Here is a 23075-nt window from a genome sequence, read left to right as displayed (position 1 = left end):
GCTCAGGAGAACATTTCCAAGATCTCTCCCAGGCTGGTATCCTTGGGCAAACCCCACACCCTCTCTGCGCCTGCGTCCTTCCCTATAAAACAAGGAAAACCACACCTGCTTTGTAGGTCCTATTAATGAGCATAGTATTAATTACAGTTGACATTTATGGGGTGTTTACCTTGTGCCAGGCACTGGGCCAAGTGGGCACCTGACATATATTATCTCATACAACTCTCACAGCAAACCCACGGCTGACCTCACAGCAAGCTCTGAATAAATACTTTAAGAAGCATAGAACTCAGTTTAATTTCAGGCACATTAACCACCACTTGGTAAATGGCATCAACAATGACAAGTAAGAATGACAGTATCTGGTCCCTTCCCGTGGCCCTATTTTCTTACTTTTCCTCCACCAGAGCAGCCCGCTAAGAATCTCTGTTTGAAAGCAGCTGTCCTGGAATCTTCCTCCTCCAGGAAGACTTCCTGGACCAGCGTGGAATCTGTGGCTCTCCCTGGCCTTTCTCCCCTGAATTTCTGTCCTATTTGTGTGGGTCTTGGTGATTCAGAGTGTGGGCCTGGGTCCCTGTTCCCCAGTCTGAAAGGTCCCACAATCTCCTCAGGGCAGGTTGCAGAGGCAGGGTGGTGGTGAGGGGACATGGGTGCAAGGGGAGGGTGCTGGGGAGGTTGGCATGGTGAACACAGCATGCCCCTGCCACTACTTTCTCCTCTCCCTGATGGAGATGCCGAGACTACACACAGGAATCTCTTGCCCAGGTCATGTGGGGATGCTGATCTTGCAGGTCCTCCAGACCAAGAGAAGGTGGTTGGACCCCAGCCACGAGTCCAGGGCAGCAACACAAATCAGACACCCACCTCGGAGCTTTTCATTTTTATTTTAAAGGAAAAACAAAAAAACAAAAAAACCAGTGCAAAATCCCATTTTCCAGTGTCAGCCATGCCCACCCCCACCCCCAGGTCAGTCCCCCTGGCTCAGAGCTGGACTCTTTCCTCCCGCTCAGCACCCTCTCCCTTCTCATGCAACCCCCTAGGGGCTGGAGGCTCCAATTCCCTGGGGTGCTAGATCCCAGTGGGACTTGTGGGGAGGGGAGGTAAGAACTGGGGGGGGCAGCCCCTGGTCCGTCTGCCCCCACCAGGTCTCCAGCCATGGCACCAGGTATCCCTCTTGGCTCTCATTAACCCTTTCCTGATCATACTACTAGCCCAGGGGGGTACTGATCTGGGGGAACCCTGTCCACACCCCTCTTTGCCCCGGGGCCGGCTCGGGGCTCTCCTCACTGAGGTTGGGGGGGAGTTCCCACCCACCCTCCCTCCGTGGTGGGGGAGAGAGCGGTGAAGTCCCCAGGTTTAAATACCTTAATGAAAGCAGGGAATGGGGAAGGAAGGGGCTTTAGATCTAATAAATTATTAGCGTTTTGTTTTTAGTGTCCGTGGGGGGCCGGGCGGGCGGGGGCAGGGCGTGGCCGCCAGGGCCCTCCCTTCCCTTACTGGCGGATCTCGTTCTCTATGAGGCTGTCCTCACAAGACTGGAAGTCTGTGTCCGTGAGGCCGTCAGGCTGCATCAGCAGCTCCTCGTCTTGGGAGGAGGACGAGGGGGGCTCGTCCCCCGAGCTCCCGGGACCCCCGTCCCCGTCAACTTCTGAGTCCTGCAGCACCTGAGCGATGTATTTCTGAAGGGGGAGAAGGGGGCGGTGTGAGCGTGCCCTCGTGGGGAAGGGGGTGGGGGTGGGGGAATCTCCCGGCCCGTGGGGGGAGGGGCAGCAACTCTCCTTGGGCGGGGGGACATGGAGCAGAGCCCCCAGCTGGTGGAACCAGATTCCCACCCCATTCCCGGGCTCTGGGACAGGCTCCCCCTCTCCTGGATGACTGATAAGACACCCAGCTTCGTGGGGAAGCCATGCTTCCCCCACCCCGCGCCTGGCCATGGGTGGGGGGGGTGGGGGGGGCGGGGTACTCACCGCAGATTTGGGGACAGCGGCAGCATTGGGGGGCCGTCCATTGCTTCTGGGGTCCACGGAATCTGTCTCCGTGTGCTCAATCTTGAGGGGCCCGGAATGAATCAGTGGGTGAGGGGGGAGGCCCTTGCCCTCAGCTCCCCACCCCCCCACCCCCAGCGCGTGGGCTCCGCCCTGGGCCGCCTCCCTGCCCCCTCGCCCCTACCTTGTAGTTGTGGGCACTGAGGTATTTGAAGTGTCCGAAGCAGACGTGGCAGAGACAGACGACAATGGTGATCACCAGGACGACGAATGTGAACATGGACGTCGGGGCTAGAAACCCTGGGGTGGGGGGTGGAGAGGGCAGAGAAAGAGCTGCGGTCTCTCCTCCGGGCCCCCCTCCCAGGGGTTTCCTCCTGAACGCAGTCCCACGCTCCCATATGCTGCGGCTTCTCCCAGGCCCCCAGCCCGCGATCCCCCCGGGGCCTGCTCTGCCTGGACCCTGGCGGGAGTGTCCTCTGCCGCCAGCCCCTCCCTGGCCCCCAAGGGTGGGGGGCGGCCCTCACCCGTGCGCATGGTGGAGAAGAACAGCAGCCAGAAGAGGCAGAGGATGGGCGCGGCCACCACCTGGTTGACGGCGCCTGAGTGGATCTTCTTGTCCAGCTTGGCCGGCAGGTAGGCGTAGTAGAGATTGTACCTGTCTACCAGGTGCTTCAGCAGCATGTACATGAGCCCTGGGGGAAGCCACACCGGCCCTGACCTCGGAACCAGCGCTGTCGGGCCTACGTGTATCTGTCACGGTCTCTGGAGGGTTGGCCCCCTGCTTTTTCCGCCCCAGGCCCAGTAGAGAATAGAGCCCCAAGGCCCTCGCAGGACCACAGGACCCCAGCTTCCCCTGCTTCAACCCCTTCACTCTGCAGCCCCTCACCAGGAATTCACTGTTAGGAATCCACTGGCTTGGGTCAGCAAGCACCCTCCTGCATGTTGTTCTTTTCCTATCCCTGACCCTAAACAGAGGAGGGTAAGTCAGGCGGTAAGGTCTCTCTTCCTGGAGGTTGAGGGAACAGGACGTTTCAAATGGGGACAAGGTGGTTAGTTTGGGAGTCTGGAGCCTTCGATAACCAGGGAGGGTGGTGAACGGATTAGGGTGTTAGTGGGGGGGGAAAGGACAGATGGGGGAATGATGGGGGTGAAGAGAAACTTTGCTTAATTTTTTCAGAAAGAAGAGGGACTTGACGAGGTCACATGGTGCAGCTACAGCAGGTAAGGACCCAAACCCTCCCTGAAACCCAAAGGTCTTTCCTGAGTGTACAGGGCTGTGTACAAGTGTGCCTGTGGATCCTGTGTATGACTGTGTGTGCGTGTGGACTCCTCAGTGGGCATGTGATCTGTGTCCAAGTATACCCGCTTGCATGAAGGCACTGGTATGAGGGAATATGGCTGTGTTGGGGAGATGTGGCCCAGGGACCCAGCACACTGGCCGAAGCCAGCCTGAGCTGAGATGGCTTTACCCTCTGCCCCCCCAGGCCAAGCCCCAGACTGAGCCAGGGACCAGGCGGGAGGCCCGAGGGGCCGGTCTCCCAGCCAGGGCCCTGTCCACTCGGGTGGCCTGCCTTGCTAGAGTGGAGTGGGAGAGAACCTGGGTCCCCCCGAGCAGGGCCCAGGTCCCGGCGCGGCGGTGCCTACCGAAGGGCACGATGATGGGGCAGGTGATACTGTAGGTCATGACCACCGTGAAGACGCACATCATCCAAGCGTAGGCTGCGCCAAACTGGAACTCGTAGGCCTGATGCTGGGGGGGAGATGGGCAGGAGGGTCGCTCAGGGAGGGGAGGGGAGGGGAAGACTGGAGGGGCTCAGGCAGGTGGGAGGGAAAGGGACAGGAACTCTGGGGCCAGGAAAGAAGCTGGGGTTGGGAAGGGAACCCAGTGTCCAGGGCAGGGCAGGGCGAAGCTGATGGAGAGAGAGGGGCTGTGGCTGAGATGGAGGTCAGGGTGGGTACAGTGATGGGGCCTGGGGAGGGGCCTTCGAGGGATGAGGGTCTGGCGGGTTGGTGGGCCTGGGAATTGGATGCCCAGAGCCATCTGTGTGGGATTAGGGCAGAGGGACCCTGGGTCTAGATCCAGACCTCCCCCAGTTCCCATCACAGAACACTAGACTGTCAGAACTGGAGGGGCCTTCAGGGTTAAGCTACGCTATGTCACTGTACGCATGGGAAAACTGAGGCCCCAGACGGGAAGGGGAAGACTCAGGGCCACGCAACTCGGCTCCCCAGGTCCCGGCCCCTTGGGGCCCCCACACTCTAGCACGGCTGCTGCAGTTTCCGGTTGGGCCACCAGGGGGTGCTGTGCGGGCCGCGGCAGCCCCGGGCGGCCCTACCCGCTTCACGTTGCGCCTCTCGGCGGCCGAGCGCGCCAGGCAGAGCCGGATCATGTACATGAGCAGGCCAGGGATGCGCAGCAGGTCCATGGCGTTGCCGATAAAGGCGGAGGCAATGACGTAGTTCACGAAGAAGGCGCCGTTGTCCGGCAGGAACACGCACCTGCGGGCACCAAGTGCTCCAGCTCTGCACTCGGGGGACCCGGAGGCCCCCCTGCCCACTGCCAGCGTGCCAGCACCCCCAAGGTGCCTTTTTCCACATGGACCCTCCAGCTGAGCCCTCAAAGCACCCATGTCTCAGCGCCCCTTGAATGTGAACCCCCAGATGCCTCCAAAGTAAGCCGAAGATAACCTCAGTGTGTGTGAGCCCAGAGGCATCCCTAGAACTTGTGCCACATAAAGACCCCTGGAGAGAGTGCTCGAGACCCCTAAGGAGACCAGTGTTCAGGGGATGATTCTGGAGATCTCCACGGCCACCCCCCTCCCTGTGAGCCCCAGGAACACCCTGAAGGCTCCCTGCCTTAGATCTTAATTTAACCCAGAGTAACTCCCAGAGTATGAGCCTTCGACACCTCCAGAACTCAGCTCCAGAGACTCTCCCCCAGAAGTCTTCAGAGGCGGGGAGCCCAGGGACCTTTGTCAGTACCCATGACACCCCAAATATGAGCCCAAGGTGACTACAGATGGCCTAGAGCAAGACCCCTAGAGCCTGCTCCCACATAAACAGCCATGGCACGTGTCCCCAAGACCCCCTCACAGGGATTCCCAGGGAAGGGACCCCATAGAGAACTGCACAGTCATGCCTCTGGGTGACAGCCTGAGACTTCAGTGGTGTTCCCAGAGCTTGTGCCCCAGAAACACCCCAAGGTGTGAGCCCCCAGAATCCTCCGTGGTCATTCTGAGTGAGGTGTGAGCCCAAGAGCCTTCCAGAGAGACTCAAAGGGGTGGCACCTGAGACTTTCAGCACAACCAAGATCCGACTACAGACCTTTCCAAACACCCTGAGTGAAGCTCTAGCTCCCACGGTTAGTCCCAGGATACAAGCCCCAGAGCCCACCATAGAAACCCCCCTGAGTGTAGGCCCCAAAGCCCCAAATATACCCTAAGGGTGACCTCAGAATCCAGAGAGGTTCCCTACACAGACCCCTGGACATCCCATGTATGCACCCAAGACAGCCTGTTGCGGGGGGTGACCTTTGGGATGCCTGACCATGATATAAGCCCCTCTTCCTCTCCACCGCAGGGGTGGGGGCTTTGCTGCACCCTCCCATGGGGGAAATGCCCACCCCTCCAATCTGGTCTCCTTCCCTGGGGACCCTGGTCACTCACTCAAACCGGATAGCTGCCTCAGCCAAGAATTTCTTGTCAAAGAGCCAGCGGAAGAAGAGGTCCAGGCTGGGGAGGGGAGGAGAGGAGATAGAGGTGCTGGGGGCTGGAGTAGCCAGAACACCAGAGGGGAGAGAGTCCCATCCACGAGCTCTGAGGACGCGCCCCAGGCCTGGAGCCCCTGGCTGCTCCCCCTCTTGCCGTCCCCCACCCCAGCTCCCACCCCTCCCTCCGAAACCCACCTGCTCAGTCCCAGCGAGGGCAGGAGCAGCACCATGAAGAGGAGGAAGGTGTAGCACTTGTGCATGGTGGTCCTGTTCTCACCGGAGCTGGTGTGGGGGCACGGGGTGGGGCAGAGGTCAGGCAAGCCAGCCCCGTGCCTGCTCCCCCAAGCTCCTGCAGTCCCAGGAAGGTCCACTGGGAAGGAGGGGGCCTTCCCAAGGTGAGGATCCCAGTCACCATCCCTCCCCTGCCAGCCCTGGGACTGCCCAGGGCGTGGGGGGTCTGAAGGTGGAGGGCGTGCACCTAGGAGTGTCACTGTGTGGGTATAGGGGGTGTCTCACCGTGTCCAGTGGGCTTCAAAGAAGGCAGAGTAGTAGACGATGGTGGGGAGCAGGGCTGAGAAGCACCACAGCAGCAGGGTGGGGAAGAACTGGGTGATGATGGGGTTCTGCAGAGGGCAGTGGGGAGGATGGGTCAGGTAGGGGCGGTCTAGTGGGCCCAGCTGGCGTGGCTTACCTGCCCCCCTCCTCCACTGAGCCCTGGGCACCCCCCCAGCTCCCAGGGCCTCACTGGAAGTCCAGAACATTGGGACTTCCCTGGTGGGAAGTCCCACCATGCCTTGCAGTGCAGGGGTAGCAAGTTCAATCCCTGACTGGCGAACTAAGATCCCACATGCCTCAGAGGAACCAAAAGCCTGCATGCTCTGGAGAGCAAGGGCCACAACTAGAGAGTCCACATCCCGCAGCTACTGAGTCTCCTGCAGCACAACTCAAGAATCTGCGCACCGTAACGAAAGACCCGCGTGACGCAGTGAAGCTCCAGCATGCCTCAGCTAAGACCCGACGCAGCCAAATGAATAAATAAGCCCAGCACCTCTGGGGCAGGGCCACTGTACAATCCCTGCGTGAACTGTGTTAGTAGTTAGCATTTCTGAACACCTACTATGTGCCAAGCACTGATGATGGTCTTTTTTTTGATCATGTACTTTTCGTGTATTAATTCTTACAATAATGGTATTACCCCATTTTAAAAATGAGTAAATGGAGGCAAAATGAGATTCAATAAATGAGACAGTAAGAAGTATGGGTGGGGGGTGGATTTGAACCCAGGCAGCCTGGGTCTTATCTAGTATGCTCTTATCACCCAGTGATTTTCAAAGTGCCTTCTCATGAACTTTGAGGTTCCCAGGAGGCTTGGAGGCGGAGTGAGGACAGAGTAGCAGAAGCTCCCCCCTACCACCACCACTGCCATCTGAGCGACCTTGCTTTTCCACACTGAGTTTCATGTAAGATTTCTTTGGATAAAAGGCATCAGAATCCAAGTTTGGAGGCCAAGGATCTGGTCTGGCCCTTCACGCTTTGGCTGGAAAGATTGAGCGGAGAAGGACTTGGTTTGAGGTCACATGATTAATTAGGGACGGACCCAGGCTCTCTCTTCCTGGGGAGCCTCTCTAGGTGAGTGTGAACCGAGGGAGGCCTCTCCTGGTGAAAGGAGGCAGAGAGCCTGAGGACAGAGCACAGAGGGGTCTGCAGCCCACTGTCATGTGGGACCTTCTTAGCGGGGCTGGGCTGGAAAAGCAGGACAAGAGCTCGACTGGGCAGGAGGAAGACTGGTTCCACGCCCCTCACGGGCCCTTGGCCGGGGGGATCGGGGGCCTGGGGTCTGTGTCTTGGTGCACAGTGTTGGGGGCTGGGGTGTGGGCCTTACGTTGAGGTACTCCACAGGCTTGGTGACGTTGAACTTGTCCATGGTGGTGATGATGATGGCCGGGGTGGTGAGGAAGAAGAGCAGGATGAAGAGGACGACATTGATGACCAGGCAGCGGAGCCACCAGATGAAGCCGCGGATGGAGAGGTGCTCCCTGGGAGGGCAGAGGCGTCACTCTGGGGCTGGACACCTGACCGGACCCCAGAGATACCTAGGACCTCCGTCTCCTCCCAGCCCCACTGCGGCCCCTACTGGCCCCACAGAACCACCCCAGCGCCATCCCCCTCTGCTCACCAGTAGATGTTCTGGGGGTCGGGGGCGTAGGACACGGTCCAGTTGGAGATGTGTAGGGACTCGCTGCAGGACGAGGAGCGGGGCTCCCCGCGGCAGGTGCAGCCCTGGCACTTACACACGTTGAAGTCCTTCAGGATGCTGGGGGAGGGGGGCACGGTTACCGGGGACCCAGAGCCCCAGCCGGCCCCTCGGGGCTGGGGCGGGTGGGCAGGGCTCACATGGCCGTGATGGTCTCGTTGTGGAAGGTGACGAAGGCCATGCCGAGGGGCTTCTCGTTCACTTTCTCCTTCTCCCGCTTGTAATCCTCCTTCAGCTTCTGCTCCAGCTTCGTGTAGTACTCGATGGCCTCCACCTGCCAGGACGGACGGGTGAGGTGGGGCCTTGGTCAAGCCACCAGTCCCCTCCCTTCACCCAGAGGCCCCGCCCAGAGCCGACTGCAGCCTGGGCATGGCCTTAAGCTCTCCGTCACTCGCTTCTCCTCACAAGCACCCTGAGAGGTGGGTACAAGCGGCCCTGTGTTACAGATGAGGAAACTGAGGCACGGAGCGGTCCAGAAACTTGCCGAAAGCCACAGAGCTAGTAAATTCAGCAAGTTGGCCTCTTGGCTGACCTCTTCTGATTTGGGTTTTGAAAACTTGGTTGCTGTACGTATAGGGAACAGACCCAACAGCGGGACTAGGACGTCCAGGATGTAGGAACAGATGGGAGGGGTGCCCCTGCCGGTGGTCCTCACCCCAGCTCTGCTTCCTCTGGGACCTCTCGACCTTGGGGTATTTATGTGCAAGGCCTGCTTGTGTGTTTGGGTGTTCCTGAGATTGTGGGACGGGCCTAACTGGGAGATGCATCCGTCTCCGCTGTGACCTGCCTCCCCAGGACCTCCCACTCACCCTGGCCGGGGGGCCCTGAGACCTAAGCTGAGCCCAGGACGCCTCGTACCTGCTCGCAGCCGCGCACCACGCAGCAGCACAGATGACCACAGGGCTTGGGGTTGATCATGGTGGGGACATTGTCCTTGCTCTGGAGGTTTGTGAAGTAGAGTTTTCCCCGCTCGGCCTTCTTTCTGTGGGACCCAGGCGCCCGGTCACCCACCGCCCAGCTCGGTCTGCTGGAGGATGGGTAGGTGGCCCAGCTCGGGGTCATGCAGTCCACTCCCCGAGGACAAGAGCCACTGTGCTCTTGGGTTTGCTTAGGGTGCATGGTTCAGACATGTCCCCAGTCCAGGGTCTCCCCACCATCCCCTGAGGGCCAGAAGTTCTTCCCATAGCCTAAATTTCTCACACTGTAGTAGAGAAAGGGTACATCCTCAAATGGAGTTGGGGGGGGGACAGTGGAACCCCTTCCTCTAACCTCCAGGATTTGCTCTTTCCAGAGCTGAACTGACAAGCGCTCCAGGGGTAAATTAAAATCAGATGCCCTGGGAAACAGCTGGAAGGGGAGCCAGACTCCTGAGTGGCAGCCAAGATGCCCCCCACAGTGGGCAGGGGGCCCTCCAATGTTGCCCTCCCACCCCCAGCCCCACTACCTCTCTGCATCGAGGAACATCAGACGAGCCACGTTGTAACACGGGCGGGCTTCCAGAACCGTGCAGTTGGGGTAGGCCTCCCTGAAACATAGTCCAGCATCACCCTCGGCAGGGACCCCGCCCCCTGCTTGTCCCCAACTTTCCTCCATGACCCCATCACCTTCAAGACACACAGCCCCAGTTCAAGCCCCCTCTTTCTGAGTCTGCAAAGACGACAGCTCCCAAGAATAAAATTTTGGAATTGCTCCTCCTGTTCATCCGCGTCGGGGGAGTGTGCACAGCTAAGCCTGGGCACGGACGCAGATGAGAGCGCGTACTCACAGGGAGCTGGGGACACCACAGCTGTGGTCTGCTGCTTGTCTGGGGCTGGGGACGTTACGTGGACAGAAACTGCCTTTAGTCTTGGGTGTCCTCTTAACCCTGTTCCCAGGAGACCTGGTGACAGTTCAAGCCTTAGCCTTGACCATCAGCTGATCCTAACCAACCCACAGCCCCGGGCTACAGAATGGTCTCTGGTGCAAAAATGACCAGAGGTTGATCCTGAAACCTGACCTGAGATTGACCTCTTAACACTGACCAGAGACTGCTCCTTTATCCTGACCCAACTGACGCATAACCCAGACCCAAGACTGACCCTCTAACCATGAGCCCAGGTTGACTCCACCTTGACTTGAGACTGACCAGACTCTCAGTAGCTGGTACCCAGTAGGGCTTGAGGGAGGCTTACAGCCTGCGTGGAGGAACACTTCCGTTTTCATCCTGATCACACACTGCTCCTTGATCCTAATCCCTAATCTAGATAGAGGTCCTGCCTTTTTTTGGTTTGTTTAATATTTAAAGAAGGAAATACCAAGTGTTAAAGATGTGGAGACATGATTCTAATGTAACAAGATGGATCTCACAAACCCATGAGAATTTGGGAACTTAAATCTGGGATGGTGTCCTTGAAAGGCACTTCCTAGGAGGCTCTGGACTCTTCCCCTGACACTGGATATAGGATTAGAATAGTGGGTGCATGCTCAGTTGTGTCCGACACATTGCGACCCCATGGACTACAGTGTGTCAAGCTGCTCTGTCCATGGGATTTCCCAGCGAGAATACTGGAGTGAGCTGCCGTTCCCTTCTCCAGGGGAATCTTCCCCACCCAGGTATCGAACCCAAGTCTCTTGCATCTCCTGCACTGGCAGGCAGATTCTTTACCACTGCGCCACCTGGGAAGCCCCCTGATACTGCTGTTGCTCAAACCATTTTAGGTTCATCTTTGGAAGGGCTGTCAGCCCTGTGGCAGGCTAAGTCCTCATTTTCACCCAGCTAATCTCTAATCCCCTAATCCCTACCACGCAGGTTCCTTGATTTTGCACACAGGTTATCCCCTGATTCTTCTGGGATAGTCCTCCAATCCAGATAGACCCCAGGCCTGGAACCCAGACCCTGGCGGATACTGACAACTAGCAGGGCCTCCACAAGGATGAGGGCTGCCTCCTGCTCAGCACCATATACCCAGGTGCTGGGTCAACAGCCTTCACATAGTAGGTGCTCAATAAATACCCACTGTGCTGTGCTGAGTGGATGAGTCAATGAAATAATGCTCATCATGACACTAAAAACTCCAGTGAGGACTGCAGTCTCCCCAAACCCCCTGGTTATAGGCTGATCGCTAATTTTTTTACATTATTTTCATTTTTAATTTTTACATTATTTTTATTTATTTATTTGGCTGCATCGAGTCTTTGTTGCAGTGTAGTGTGAGGGCTCTCCAATTACGGTGCATGGGCTCAGTTGCCCCATAGCGTGTGGAACCTTAATTCCCCAGTGAGGGACTGAAGCTCCATCCCCTGAACTGGAAGGCAGATTCTTAACCTCTGGACCACCAGGGAGTCCCCCTGACTGTTAGTTTTACTTTATTTTTTAAAATAAATTTATTTATTTTAATGGGAGGATAATTAACTTTACAATATTGGGATGGTTTTGGCCAATCGGGCTGTTTCCTAAAGAATACAACAGACTGACCCCTGAAACAGGAATCTTGGACTGTGAGTTCCTCATGGACATGACTCAAGTCTGACTCTTCTTTGTCTCCCTGGGACAAACCACATAGTAAGTTTACGACAAACGTGTGCTGGATCCATGGATGCTCGACTCACAGGGTTCATTCCCTCAGTGCAGAGGGCTCTGCTTCAAGGCTACCCTGTCAGAGCCCTCGGTGCCCACCCCATCAGAGCCCCGGTGCCACCCCATCAGAAACAGCAACCCTCCATGACCCCGCCCTCTGTCCCTCTCCCTCCATGACCCTGCCCTCTGCCCCTCTCCCTCCATGACCCCCTCCTCTGCCCTCTCCCTCCATGACCCCTCCCTCTGCCCTCTCCCTCCATGACCCCGCCCTCTGCCCTCTCCCTCCATGACCCCTCCTTCTGCCCTCTCCCTCCATGACCCCTCCCTCTGCCCTCTCCCTCCATGACCCCGCCCTCTGCCCTCTCCCTCCATGACCCCTCCCTCTGCCCTCTCCCTCCATGACCCCGCCCTCTGTCCCTCTCCCTCCATGACCCCGCCCTCTGCCCCTCTCCCTCCATGACCCCGCCCTCCGCCCCTCTCCCTGCTCTGGTTTTCTTCTAAGCACCCACCCGGGCCTGCCAAGGTCATTTCTTTGCCATCTGGTTCTCCCTGTTAGAATATAGGCAGATGTGGGCAGGCTTCCTGCCATACCCCCAGGTTCCTGCTCCAGTGTGACACAAGATGCTCAAAAGAGACCTCTTATTGGGACTTCCCTGGTGGTCCAGTGGCTAAGACTCTGCGCTCCCAACGCGTGGAGCCCAGGTTTAATCCCTGGTCAGGGAACTAGATTCCACATACCACAACCAAGACCCCGTGCAACCGAATAAATACATAAATAAAAGAAAGGGTCAATTAAAAAAAAAGATACTTGTATAGACAAGTTACTAAAGGACTTGTCTATACAAGTTGACAGCTGACTCCATTTGGATGGTAACATTAAGATGTCACTTAATTCTCAGCACACGCTGTCCTTAATTTTGACCCAGGCTGCCCCCTAATGCTGAGTATAGCCTGAACTCCAGATGGGACCCCAAATTGTTCTCTCATACTGACCAATGATTGATGAGCTAATTATAGCTGTTGTTCTGTGGGAGGGCAGGACCTGTTTCTAATTGATTTATGTCTGGCACACAGAAGGTGACCAATAAATGCACGTTGAATAAAAAAGGGGATTCATTTGAAAACCCTGGTCACAAACCAGTCATTCTGTAACACAGGGGTCTGGGATCCGACTCCAATCCCATCCTGATCCAGGACAACAACTGACTGCTCATCCACGTCAACCGACCTCACTAAATCCTGATCCTCACCAGAGACCGAGCCCTGATCCAGACCACCAATGGCCCTAGTCAGGACCACCGGCCAACTCCTAATACTGTCCCCAGACCAATCTCTAAGCAGACCCTGGACTGGCCTCTAAAGCTGGCCGCCTCACTGTGTAGCCCTGAGAACTCAATGGTCTTGCACTCATTTCTGTAGTCCCCAGGCCACCACATGGACCTCAGCAGCACCTGAGAACAACTGCTGAGTGGACAGATGGACAGATGCTGTATACAGACTGTTCTGGCCACTGGCGGTGGATTTCCTTCACTTTACTAAGACAGACTTCTGGCTGAAAAGCACCTTAGAGAACATGCAGCCCAGCTCTCCTGGGCTCCCTGAGGATACACTGAAAACTGAGACCCTTCTCCCTGCCAGTCCGCGTGCACAGTCTCCAGAACACCACGCACAATTCTGAGAAGGCCACATCCTCAAGGGCCCGTGGACCTGGGGTCGACAAACCATGACCCAGTTCAAGCCAGGAAGAGGAAAGGCCCAGGGACTCACTTTTCAAGTATTTTTCCAGCTCTTTGAGGGACCTGAAGTCCAGCCCAACTGCTAGACCACCTTGGAGTCAGAGAATTCTTCCTTAGCATAACCCCTTACCCTGTACCACAGCCCCTGAGCCCCCCCGGAGAGAGAGGGGCCTCCAACGATGCTCTTGGAGCTGAAAGAAGGCAAAGAAGGGTCCATGGGTCCTGGGGTTGGGGACGGGGGGAGGAGCTACTCACTCAAAATGCTTCTTGATCTTCTCTGACTCTGCATATTTGGAGATTCCGTTGATGAAGAGCGTCCGCTTCACCTGGGGAGTGAAGGGGGCCAGTTTGTCTTCCTGAGGCTTGACTCTCAGAGAGGGGGTGGGGAATGGGGGAGCAGAGAGGGGCAGGTGGGTGGGAGCAGACCTCGGGATAAGCCAGGGGTGGTGTTTCTAATAGAAATCAGACAGTGAGCAGAGTGAAAGCCCCCTGGCCTCTTGCCCTCTGAGGGCTTATGGGGGCACGGAGTGGGTGCTACTTGCAAATCCTCAGACCCTGAGGCCCCAGCATGGTGGGTGGCATGGAGTGGGTGTTCAGTGCTGGTTTGCGGAATAAATATAGGAGAAGAGGGGCAATCACTCCACAGCCATTTCCTGCCCCAGGGCCTTCCATGCACGGCCTCACCTCATCCCCCACCCACTTTAGGAGAGGGACCGTTCTCACCTCCTACAGAGGAGGGGACTGAGCCTGAGGGAGGTGACTTAACCGGCAGGATGGGGGCTCCTGAGCCAGGAATCAAAAGCAGCTGGCCTCACCTGGGGGCTGACCACACCTTAGGACTCAGCAGGAGAGTCCCTGGAGGGTGGGCTGGGGGGCGGGCCTGGCTCTGCTGCACTCACCAGGTCGTCCTCCTTGTAGCGCATTTTCGAGGTGTGTCTGCGCATGCTGTAGACGGTGAGCAGTAGGTACAGGAAGGCGAAGGAGGTGTGCAGCCACAGCAGGTTGTTCCTGGTGGGACAGAGCGGTGAGTGGGGCCACCAGGGCTGGGAACACTCGCAAACACCCCCAAACCTGCCAGTGTTCATGAAACCCTGGTGGACTTCCCTGGTGGTCCAGTGGTGAAGAATCCGCCTGTCAGTGCAGGGGACACAGTTCGATCCCCGCTCTGGGGAGATTTCACAGGCTGTGGGCGCTGCAGGGCAATTGAGCCCATGCGCCACACCTACTGAGCCCACATTGTAGAGCCCATGCTCCGCAACAAGAGAAGCCAGCGCAGCACAACTGGAGTAGCCCTTGCTCGCCACTAGAGAAAGCCCGCACACAGCGGTGAACACCCAGCACAGTCAAAAATGAATAAGTATTAAAAACAACCACCCTGGTACAGCGCCCCTTTAGAGACTCGGGTCTTCTGACACCCTCCCAAGGCAGGCCCCACACCCCACATCCTGACCCCAAGACTGTCCCATTCCAACCACACTGTCCCCAGAGGTCACCTCTTCACGCCCTCCCTGCTGGGTGCACTGCCCTCTAGCCACCACCAGCCAGCCCTCCATGGGGTCCTCTCCTTCTGGCTCCAACCCAAGCCCTCAAGGCCCCACCGTCATCTCTGCAGCCTCAGTACCTCTTCCCCAAACACCCCCCTTTTTCCTCCGCTCCCCATTCCCGCCCAGACTCTGCCCACAGACCCAGGCCTTGCTTGACCAGCTTCCCACTCTTACCCTGATTTCAAGTTGGCGATGGTGGTTCTCCCGAAGCTGTAGGCATTGTTCTCTGGGGGGTGGGACGAGGGAGAGGATGACGGAGGGGTCAGGGCATGTCCCCTTATGTCCCCTCCTCTTCCCACCACACCGGTCCTGGCCCTTACTGACCCAGCAGGTCCCCTGAAAAGTTGACGGGCAGCACGATGCCTACAGAGAGGACACCCACGGCCACCAGCAGCCCGATGATGTGCCGCTGGAAGGACAGGTAGTGCACGGCGTCGCCTCCACATTTATCCCGGATCTCGTCATCCCTGCGGGCACCGGGGACAGGCGGATGCGGTGAGGACCAGTGCACCGGAGGGGCCACGGCTCATCTGCCCTGGCCCACCCCAGCCCATGTCCACCCTAGCCCTGGCTGATCTGGCAGCAGGATGGGGTTGAAAGAGGGGAGGTGGGGCTCTGGGTCCCCCATGTCCTGGGAGGGGAGGGAGGAGGAAGTGAGAGGGAAGGGGAGGGAGAAAAGGGAAGGATGCAGGGAGAAGGGGAGGGAAAGAGAAAAGAGAGGAGGAGGAGAGGGATATGGGGAGAGAGACAGAGAGAGAGAAGAAAAAGAAGGCAGACTGCAGAGAGGAAGAGCAGCAAGGGATGGGGAGAAATGGAGGTGAGAGAACAACCCGAGAAGGGCGGACAAGGATGGTGGCAGGAGGAGACAGAAGCGGGAGGGCAGAGGGAGGTCTGGGAAGCAGTGGTGCTCCCCCTTAGACTTGGGGAGCCCTGGGGCCCACGGGCCAGGACGGTGGTGGTGCTGACCTGTCCCGGCTTCCTGCCTCTCTCAAGGCTCACTGCCTGCCTGCCGCACTCTGGCTCCATCTCCTGACTTCTGCCTGCTGGATAATGGCTCCTGCCTGCAGCTGGCTGGCTGCCTCCAGCCTGCCTGTTGCCCCTACCCGCTGGCTGCACATGGCTCTGAGGTGGCAGCGCCAGCGCCTGCTTGCACAGGGCGGCAGGGGCGAGGAGAGCTGAGGGCAGAGCAGGCCTCCCAGGCGGGGGTTGGGGAGCACAGGAGACTGTTCGGGGGTCAAGTGAGACCAGCTCAGAGGAACAGCAGGGGCCTGGGCCCCCGGAGCAGGGAGGTGGGTGCTGGCTTGGCTAGGAGCACTAAGGCCCTCAGAGATGCCGGCCTCTGGACTTGGTAGGGAGACGACAGGTCTGCTGTTTCTCTTTTTCTTTAGAGCTTGAAGATCGTTCACTTACTTTATCCTGAAGATGGCTGTCAGCCAGGAACAGAAACCCTGTGGGGGCAGAGGACTGTCAGCTGGTGCCCCCATCCCACCACCCTCTGCCCCCCCGAGCCTCCCTTCCCCTCTAGCCTCCCTTCCACCCGACCCCAACCTCATGACCACCTCCAGGCCGTGGCTCACCTTGTCACAGCTCCCACAGCCCCCAGGGAAACCAGCTTGTCCCAGAGAGGGGCGATGGGGGTGCCCGCCCTCAGGGAGCAAGAAAGACCAAGGCCACAGGGGGTCACCTGTGGACTCCTGGGCTCAGAGTGCAGGTCCCCGCAAACACCCGAGGGCAGCGGAACCAGAGAAAAAGTCCTGCAGTTGTGTGGGCCAGGGTGGGGATCGGTGGGGTCCGGGGTCCGGGGAAGGGACCTCAGACCTGCAGCTTCTGCAATGTGGAGAGTCTGCAACGTGGCTGCCAAGAGCAGAGGAGTGGGCCATGCTGCCCAAGGTCCTGCCACCTACCTTCTGTGTGCTCAGTCATGTCTGACTCTCTCTGACCCCATGTACTCTCTGTCTATGGAATTTTCCCGGCAAGGATACTGGAGCGGGTTGCCATTTCCTTCTCCAGAGGATCTTCCCGACCCAGGGATCAAACCTGAATCCTTTGTGAATCCTGCATTGGCAGGCAGGTTCTGTACCCCTAGCAGCACCTGGGAAGCCCCAAGAACACCCCAGAGGGACCATCCCAGGGTCACTGTGAGCGGTGATCTCCTGCTCTCAAGCCCCCAGGCTTGTCTTCAGACAGAGACCCCACTCAGGGCAGGGTGGGGCTATGTGGGGAAGGGCTGGGCAGAGAGACCCTGACCCAACTTCCTACTGGGAGACTTCCAGGCATAACATGGGATGGGGGAGAGAGGTGCCCTCCAGCCAAGATACAGGACCGTAAGTCTGGGGACCATCTGGACAGCTCTGGCTGGGAGGGGTGACACCTCTGCTTTGTCACTTACCAGTATGAGTCCAACTCAGGAAGCTGACAGGCTTCTTCTGCTACGGGGGCTGCAGGAGCTGCTGCTCCCAAGGCCCCCAGCCTAAGCTGGACTGAGCAGGGCCACCCTACAGCCTGAGGATTAGAGTTCTGACCAGGGTGAGAGTTCTCACCCTGGCAGAATGACAGGTGGCCAGACAGGTAATGCCAGAGTGTTGGGTCTGATCTAAAGGGGCCTGGGGTCTGCTATGCCTCCCCAGGTACATGCCTTGTCTACAGGGGCCCCGCCCCTCAGCTCCAATCTACAAGCAGGTCAGCTGGCCCCAGATTGCCAGGGGCCACCAGCCTGCAACCTCTGAGCAGCACAATGGATTCTGCATGTTTTGCTAAGCAGGCCTGGAAGGCTCATGATTACTTCCAGGAAAATGTCTAAGGAAAAAGAGGTCCTTAGGATTGCTCACTGGAGAGGGGCACATAACTCTACTGCGGAAAATGACATTTATAAACCACAATGTTTAACCTGTGCTGGTTTGGAGGCTGCCATGGAAGACAGAGCCCAGAGTTCTGGGTCTGGGTGCTGTGGCTCTCAGACGAGCATCACCCTTGCTGGGCAGAAGGCCCCACTGCGTAGACCCCTGACCCCATATCACCTGAAGCCAAGGCTGCTGAACCCATGCCCCGGAGGAGCGGGTGCTGAGAAGCTGGGGGGAGGACACTCACATTGTCCCTTTGGTCAAAGTCGACGGAGCTGGAGACAGACGTGAGACGCTCATACCGGTCGTGACTGTCCCCGTGCATAGCTGAGGCCACACTGGGGGTGGGGAGACGAGAGATCAGAGAGTGGGTAAGTCTGAGTCCCTGGGGAGCCGGGTGGAGTGGGTGGCGTCCCACTCCAGAGCTCCAGACAAGGCACAGAAAGCACAGAGGCAGAAGCGCGCAAGAGTGACTGCCCTCTCCCTGCCTCCCTTGAACCCACACCTTCCCCTCAGGGGCCCTGGGGGGCACTGATGCTGGGGGAAGGATGGGAGGGTGAGTCTTCATCAGCACCCCATGACTGTTGAAGGAAGTCAGCGGGGCCCTGCAGTTCCGGAGCTGACCAGTGGGGGCTGGGGGAGCAGAGCCCACGCTGGGCACAGGGCAATGGTGAGGGGCGTGTGGTGATGGGGAAGGACACGCTGGACCAAGAGAGCCCCAGAAGGGCCAGGGGCTGGGGGGCTGGGAAGTGTCCCCCACCCTCCTCTTCCCTGACCCCAGCAGCTGCCGCAACTCCAATGCCAGGCCTATAGACAGAGATGGTGATGGACACAGAGGGCTGCGCTCAGAGCTTCTCTGGCCGCCCCCCTCCCAGGCCTCCAGAGCAGGTGAGCGGGGAACCCTGTAATAGGAAGAACTAGCTGTTAGGGGTGAGAAGCCACTGGAGACGCCCAGTCTTGTCTCTGCAACCAACAGGGTTACTGTCCTGTGGGTTCCCAAGGAAGATGGCTCCTCCACCCCAGCCAACTTGGGTGGCAGATGCCCGCACGCGCGGGGCGCACAGGGAGCCGGAGGGAGAGATGGGGGAGTATGGCAGAGACAAGCTGGGGAGCCCCCTGCTCTGCGAAGCACACCACCTGCGTTAATCCGAACACGAGCCTGCAGAGGAGAAAACGGAAAAGAGACACCGGCAATGTGGTAGGAAGAAAAGCATGAAAGAGAAGAAAAAGGAAAGCTGGTTTAGTGGGGGCGAGGGGGCTGCTGCCCCACATACTATTCCTGTTCCACTCGGTCTCTCTCCTGCCGCCGGCGCCTGGGGACAGAGAACAGACAGGGTTAGCGGGGGCTGGGATGGGTCTCCAGGGGCTGGCAAGGGACCAAGGCCCAGCTGTGGGCCCCTGTGCCCCATGCCCGCTCTGGGACCGGTCCCTCTTCATCCCCCGCCCCCACCGCCCCCACCAAAGAGGATGAGAGTGGGCTGACTCTCCTTCTATCCCTGAGGAGCGTGGACAAGGTGTATGTGCATGTGTGTGTGTGGGCGTGCAAGTGTGCACACCAGCCTGTGTGTAAGGGTAGGGGAGGGTCCCAGAGCCTTACCTGTCTGCATCTGTCACCAAGGCCAGCCGCCCGTAGTCCCAGGCCACCTTCCGGAGGATGGAGAACAAGAACAGCAGTGCCTGAGGAAGGAGGGGGTGGTTGGCAGGATGGGAGGCCATTCACCCCCTGGACTGGCTAGGAGGGCAGGGTAGAGGGGCAGGATTTTTGTCTGAGAAAAGGATAACTCTGGGTGGGATGAAGGTCCAAGGCTGAACTTGGGCTGGGTGATGGGGATTCCCACCTGCAGTCACACGTGGGGAGTCAGGGGGAGTGGTTAGAGTGGTGGGTGTGGGCCAGCTGTGATACAGGGTGTGGTGCCAAGGGTGGAGGGGGGCATGTGGGCACTCACAAGGAAGCACATGAAGTCCAGAGCCAGCACGGTGGGGACGCCCCCGAACGGCAGGCCCTGCAGGACGGTGCTGCGGATGCGGGCGCTGTAGCAGTAGTCCTTGGGGCTGCTGCTGTTGAGGGCCATGGTGCCCAGTGTGGCCAGCAGGAAGGGCAGCATGGCTGCTACTGCCGCATGGTCCTCCTGGGCAGGGGCGGAGCGGTCAGCCAGACCTGGCCCTTGCCCCCTTCACGGGCCTGCTTGAGGCTTCGGCAGGGTCGTCGTGGGGAGGGGACAGCGAGGACAGATCACCGGGCTGCCTGGGTGGGTGGAAGCTCTGGCCTCTGGAGATAAGGGCCCAGGAAGGGAGGGTTGAGTCACACAGACTTACTTTGCCTGGCTCTTGGGCTCTGGGTCTGGGGAACTCAGCCTGGGTCCGGACTGGGGCGACCGGTTTTTCTAAGCTGGAAGATGCTCTGAGTCTCTAGCAATTCACCTCCCACCACCTCCATATACACACATACACCCTTTCTCTCCAAACACAAACTGGCTCTCTCTGTCTCTGTATCTCTGTCTGTCTCAGGCAGGGGGCAGAGCTGAATCTGAGGGAAGATGGGGAGGGGTCTTAGGTCTGAAGATCCAAGACTAAGTGGAAGGGTCTCTAGGCCAGGGGAAGATGGGTCAGGAGCCAGTTACCTGACCCTGACTGTCTCTTCCTACCCCTGTTAGAACAATGGCATGGTTTCATCTGCTCAGTTTTCAACTCAGTTGACCACCTTCCCAGTATAGCTGGCTTCACAGTGAGATGTTCAACTTTAAAGTTGGCCATCTGTCCTCAGAGTAGGGGTCTGAGGATGGGGTCGGTGGGAAGTCCGTTAAAAAGCAGGACTTCTGCATTTGTGCCACCTGTCTCACTCAGCCCAGCCACACCTGTTTACCCTCCTTTTTCCTGGGCCACGGCAGGAGCTACACCTTTCTCTCCTCTGGTTTCCTCATCTCTTTCCAATTTCCTTTTCATCTGAGTTGTAAGGACTACAATTCCCAGCGTGCCCTGCTCCTGCCCCCAGAGCAGGGCAGGCTGGGAATGCCGTGCCCTGCAGCGAGCTTTTCCATTGATTGGCAAAGGAAGGAAGAATGAGCCTGGGGGCCTCTTAACCAGCCCAAGCTCCCTGTAGCCAGGGAAGTGCCTTCTGGCCTGCTTCCCTGACACTGCCAGGCTTTCAAGCCTTCAACGGTCCCAGTGGACGGGTGGGGAGGAGGAGGGAAAGGGCAGCTAGCCCTGATGCCTGGGTTCTGGAAGTGCCTGGGGACCAGCTGGGCAGGGCTCTGGGGAGGCTCTGGGGTGGAGGAGGTGTGTGGGTGCGGTGTTGTGGCCCCACCCCCCGTCCTATAGGAGGGCCCCTGGAGGCCCCTTCTGCTGACAACACTGAAGCTCTGCTTTGTTTGGGGGGGGGGAATCCCCAGGGAAGAAAGGAAACCAGACAAAGAAAGAGAACAACAAACCTAGGAAGGTTGACTGCAGCTCTGGGAGCAAGCAGCCCCCAGCCCCCTGGGTGGCTCAGAGAGCTTCCCCTGCCCACCTGCCAATCTCAGATTTCCCGCTGCCTCTTCCTAACATTTTGACTGCAGGGCAAGAGGCACCAGAGGAGAAGCTGGGGTTGTCTGTGTCTCACTTGGTTCCAGGGAGTCTCTGAAAAGCCTGGGTTAAGAAGGCTAAGGGAATAACTGCCCTGTGTTCTATGCCCTCCCTCTTCCTTTCCAGCCCATGTTGCCTTAAAAAAAAATTAATTCAGTAACTGTAGCAGGTGCCATGTATAGAGTGCCCACTGTTTCAAGAAAACATACATTTTTCATTTAATCATTAACACTTTGGAGTTGGAATGTCATTCCCATTTTAAGATGAAGGCACAGGACTCAGAGAAGTTAAGTAAGTTTCCCAAAGTCACACTGCTCATAAAATAATGGACTTGGGCATCAAACCTAGGTCAACTTCTTTTTTAAAGCCTGAACACTTTTCAGGGCACCTTGATGCTTTTCTGACATGTCTAGAACAGGATGCTGCAGAAGCTTTGTGAATGCTCATTATGTGTTCTCGGGCTAGGGAACACCAGAGCACTGAGAGAATGTGTGTGTTTAGGTGTGTAAACTTGTGTTGATATGTGTATCTGTGTGTGTGGAGGTGGGGAGCTGGGTGACTACATGGCTGTCCTTGGAAATGAAGAGAGTTGTTAGTGTCTAAGTGGAGGTGTGTATGCGGGTGTGTCTGGGAGCCCGGGTATGTACATATAAAAAGCCCCAGGAAAGGTTAAAGGTAGGTATAGGTATCTTAGGGCTGTAATAATTGGGGGGCCTCTATACTAGTCCCCCCACCTCTAACTCCCAACTCAAACACATTTCAGAAATCGGTCCAGCCCACACAGACTCCTTGCCTGTCTGTCTCTGAAATTCCAAGGCTCCACCAGGTCAGAGTGTAATGGGTACAAACCCCTGGAGTTACATGCCCCACCTCCCCCATTCTATCTTCTCCACTCGGAGGAAGGTGGAACATTCTGGGAGCTCCTACATAAGAGAACCCGGAGAGTAGTGAGGGTCAAGGTCTGTGCTTTAGTAACTGAAGTCACCATGTCCATCTGCCACCTCCCTCTTTACAGTCACAAAGACTCCCTCCTCAGTTACACTGCTCTTCCCACCTGCACCCTGAAGTAAGCAGGGCACACTCCCCATCAGCAGGGGAGGAAGCAGGGACCTGGGAGGAGAAGCCACTCATAGGGAGGTCACAGGGCAGGAAAGGGTGGAGCCAGGGCTGATGGCTCAGCTTGCCAGCTTGCCGACTGGGTTACTCCAAGCTCTTAATTGTGGAGGCGGGGTTGCTGGGCTGAATTTCACCCTGGGCAGCTGCTCTCAAAGCCTTCACAGAGAGCAGCTGAGAGAAGGGAAGAGACTGAGGCAGAATATTTGGGGGAGAGAGGGACATTTCATCCACTCTACAGGGTTGTCTGAGTCAGTGGTATCCTAGAATTTCTCTGGTCTGACACTGAGGCTTTAGCTGGAAAGGTGTAGGGAGAGTGATGGAGGGTTTTATTTCTAGCTCACTGAAGGTTATTTTATCATCAAGAAGTGTGTGTATGTGGGGGGTGGGTGGGAAGAAAGCTATAAATTAAAAGTTTTTTTCTTAAAGAGTTACTAGGGAAGATTTAATTTAGGACTTGGGATCATAGGAAGGCAGTGTGGTCTGTTGGGAGGAGATAAAGATGGAGACTAGCTCTGTTACTATGTAACCTGGGCCTCAGTCTTTCACTCTGTAACAAATAGATATTAATATCCTCACTCCATCCCTACTAACTTCTGAGAGATGAGCAAAAATGTATCCACAAGTGAGGATAAAAGTAGTAGGAAAAGAATGCATTTATCAAATACTTATTTAATCCTTATTTTATGCCAGCACTGTTCCAAGTGCTTTACAAATATCATCTCATTTACTCCTCATCACAACCTTAGGAGGACGATGAGGTTCAAAGAAGGTATA

General features: G+C 57.4%; 1 protein-coding gene across 6 annotated transcripts in view; it reads right to left on the bottom strand.

Moving 5' to 3' along the window:
• Positions 1–865: 865 nt before the first annotated feature.
• The window catches only part of TMEM63B (transmembrane protein 63B), a 25332-nt gene continuing 3122 nt past the window's right edge, over positions 866–23075 (bottom strand). For 2 of the 6 annotated variants that reach the window (XM_010818208.4, NM_001163939.1), the window contains exons 2-24: positions 19571–19893; positions 19222–19301; positions 18899–18937; positions 17872–17962; positions 16195–16232; positions 15109–15251; positions 14959–15010; positions 14140–14248; positions 13496–13566; positions 9393–9473; positions 8807–8930; positions 8089–8222; positions 7871–8008; positions 7577–7730; positions 6211–6317; positions 5890–5976; positions 5651–5716; positions 4322–4484; positions 3630–3735; positions 2510–2677; positions 2170–2285; positions 1968–2048; positions 866–1679 (exon numbers count right to left, since the gene is read on the bottom strand). In XM_010818208.4, the coding sequence (XP_010816510.1) occupies positions 1494–1679; positions 1968–2048; positions 2170–2285; positions 2510–2677; positions 3630–3735; positions 4322–4484; positions 5651–5716; positions 5890–5976; positions 6211–6317; positions 7577–7730; positions 7871–8008; positions 8089–8222; positions 8807–8930; positions 9393–9473; positions 13496–13566; positions 14140–14248; positions 14959–15010; positions 15109–15251; positions 16195–16232; positions 17872–17962; positions 18899–18937; positions 19222–19301; positions 19571–19729 (2493 nt within the window). In that variant the 5' untranslated portion in view covers positions 19730–19893 and the 3' untranslated portion in view covers positions 866–1493. The remainder of the gene's footprint in view (positions 1680–1967; positions 2049–2169; positions 2286–2509; positions 2678–3629; positions 3736–4321; positions 4485–5650; positions 5717–5889; positions 5977–6210; positions 6318–7576; positions 7731–7870; positions 8009–8088; positions 8223–8806; positions 8931–9392; positions 9474–13495; positions 13567–14139; positions 14249–14958; positions 15011–15108; positions 15252–16194; positions 16233–17871; positions 17963–18898; positions 18938–19221; positions 19302–19570; positions 19894–23075) is intronic. The other 4 variants (XM_005223461.5, XM_005223460.5, XM_005223462.4 and 1 more) reach the window with 3 other exon arrangements.

Source organism: Bos taurus, chromosome 23 (assembly GCF_002263795.3).
Source record: "Bos taurus isolate L1 Dominette 01449 registration number 42190680 breed Hereford chromosome 23, ARS-UCD2.0, whole genome shotgun sequence".
In the NCBI taxonomy this organism is placed as follows: domain Eukaryota; kingdom Metazoa; phylum Chordata; class Mammalia; order Artiodactyla; family Bovidae; genus Bos; species Bos taurus.
This window is presented reverse-complemented; position numbering and strand designations above follow the sequence as displayed.